Consider the following 2627-nt stretch of genomic DNA (forward strand, 5'->3'; position numbering starts at 1 on the left):
ATGTTTTTAATTTCATTTTAGGCGGAAAAAACACAGAACACAATTTTCATCTCCCATGTTGATAAATTAAAATATTGTTTATTCCATGTTTTATCAACTATGATTTATAATCTGACTTTGTTCTTCTATTCCTCTCTATTCTCATCCAGAACCAGTACCTTTAAGGAGCATCTGTAATTTCATTATGCCCACAGTGTTCTCTGTTGTTAAATGACAATAAAACCTTGTAATTCTAATTCCCTTTGTCTGTAGGACTGCAAGTATCCAGGGTCAGGAGAGGGAGTCAGCGGAAAGCCCACTGCTGAAACCTGGCCCTGGTTTGTCCCCATGGACGAGGTGTTGGGACAGAGGCCTTCCACTATGCCTCCTGTCCTTATTGCTTCCATTCCCGAGGACACTCCAGGGCCAAGTGCAGCAGTGGGTGAGACAGAGGACAGGGAGAGTGGTGGAAGGAAGCTGGACTCCTCATCAGGGAGAAAGGGGAAGGGCTGATGAGCTCCTTGCCCTGATCAGGGAGGACATGAGACAACAGAGGGAAGCGGAGGAGAGGAGAGAAAGAAGGATGGACAGATTTTTAGCATTGATGGAAAGGATGGCAGAGAAATGGAGTTTTTTTCTTTTAGTTTCTTCTGGTTCAGGTTCTATATATGTGTTTGAATGTTTTTGTTATTTGTTTAAATGTAATAAAATTTCTATAAATTGATAACTCTTTTTTGATCATTAACAGTTTTATTATTCAGTTTTTAACAAGTAACAACATAGTAAATAAATTGTAAGGGAACACTGTAAGGAATAAAGGTAAAGATAAAAGTAAAATATATACAGTAAACTTGGAAAGCAGGGAGTCTTTGGTGGTGTTGCTAAATCTACTAAACATGGATCATCGAGGTGGATGGAGTGCAGGAACCGGGATCCGTGGCTGAACGTTTCTGGTTGGCAAGTGGAACATCAGACAGAGTGGTCTGCAGAGGGTGCTTCTGGATGCCTCATCTCACTGACCACTGCATCGTCCATCAAAAGGGTTTGCTGGGCTGGCTCAATCGACGGCTGTCACATCACTAACATTCAGATATATGCAAAAAAGGAGATCATGAGTATAATACTTGTAACTCTAGCAGATAACAGGACTAAATGATGTTTAAACTAGAGATTCCTACGTAAATTACTTGCCTGTTAACAGTAATTGTGATCTGGTGGTACTTCCTCCAGAGCAGACACCTCAGCAGAAAGTTGGTCCCGCCAGAGGGCACCACTGACTGCCTCCAAACCAGCCTCCCCCTCATCTTCTGGAGCATCATCCTCCAGTTCATCGTCCTGCACCACAATGTCACCAGCACTGAGGCAGATGTTGTGCAGGATGGTGCATGCTGTGATGACCTGTAATAGAGATAAAAATTTAATTTATATTTCATTCCCAAACAAAGATTACACCCAAATTTTATTTCCACTTTGTGTTAACTTACATGAGGTACAAAGGTGTGGTGGACCTCCAGCGCTTTCAGGAAGATGGTCCTGAACCTGGTCTTCATCATTCCAAAAGCACGCTCGATGATGCAGCGTGCCCTGGAATGATGGCTGTTGAAGCGCTGAGCTCCCACACCTTGAACCACCCGTTTGTAGGGGGTGATGAGGGGGAGTGGATGTTGGAGGCATGGGTACCCTCCATCCGCGAGGATGAAGTGCCCTGGAGGAGGATAGGCTGACTGCCTGTACAGTGGGCTGTGCCGGAGGACCCTGGAGTCGTGGACCGACCCAGGCCAGCCCACATAGGTGTCGATAAAGCGGCCCTGATGGTCACAAACTGCCTGCAGGATGATAGATGGGAACAGTTTCCTGTTTCTGTAGCACTGGCCATCAGGACCGCTCGGAGCCTTGATCCGAATGTGACAGCCGTCGATCGCACCTGCTGCTTTCATGAAAGCTCTGTGTCGAGCCAGCCCAGCAAACCCACGAGACACAACCTCCATCTCCTCTGGGGTTTTGGGGGAGGTGAATGACCTGGTGGAGGACTGCGACCACATCCTCTGTGACTCGATGGATGATGTCGTGGACAGTTGAGCGAGGCATCCCAAATACTCTTGAGACCACCCTGTAGGATGTTCCACTTGCCAACCAGAACAGAAACACCAGGGTCTCGATTGTGGCACCCCAACCATGTCGCCGATCTTGGTTCAGGAGATTTAGCAACACCACAAAAGACTCCCTGCTCAGACAAAAATCTGGCCTGGGATCTTCCTGGTTAAAAAACCGGTCCAGGACTGGCACACTCATGTTTATCCTACAGTACAGGGGTCTGTTCTGTTAAAAGAAAAGTAGAGAACAATAAAACAATTTAAAAAAACCTGTATAAATGCTTGAGATTTTTAGAAGAGAGCTAGGCATTATTAGGCATAAGTTGAAAAGGACAATACACATTAAACACATTGTAATGCTACTTTTACTATGACATTTATGCACAGAACCAAACATTATGATCAAATACAAACTTCTAAAACGTCATTCCATTAATTATTTTTGATGAATATAGGTTAAATTAACTATATGCATGTTAGTCTACTCTATACTAATGTGTATATTCAGCCACGTCTTTCTGTTGCTTAAAATATAAATGAAACTAGCACTAAAGT

The 2627-nt window shown here is 44.2% G+C and overlaps 1 protein-coding gene across 1 annotated transcript; it reads right to left on the reverse strand.

Annotated features, from left to right (window-relative positions):
• Positions 1–926: 926 nt before the first annotated feature.
• Positions 927–2286, reverse strand: LOC107373315 (uncharacterized). Its single transcript, XM_015941471.3, has 3 exons — positions 1464–2286; positions 1171–1377; positions 927–1058 (listed from the first exon to the last, which is right to left on the reverse strand). The coding sequence occupies exons 1-2, from the start codon at positions 2154–2156 to the stop codon at positions 1174–1176; spliced, it is 897 nt and encodes a 298-aa protein (XP_015796957.3). The 5' UTR covers positions 2157–2286; the 3' UTR covers positions 927–1058; positions 1171–1173.
• Between the last annotated feature and the right edge of the window lie 341 nt (positions 2287–2627).

Source organism: Nothobranchius furzeri, chromosome 13 (genome assembly GCF_043380555.1).
Source record: "Nothobranchius furzeri strain GRZ-AD chromosome 13, NfurGRZ-RIMD1, whole genome shotgun sequence".
NCBI lineage: Eukaryota > Metazoa > Chordata > Actinopteri > Cyprinodontiformes > Nothobranchiidae > Nothobranchius > Nothobranchius furzeri.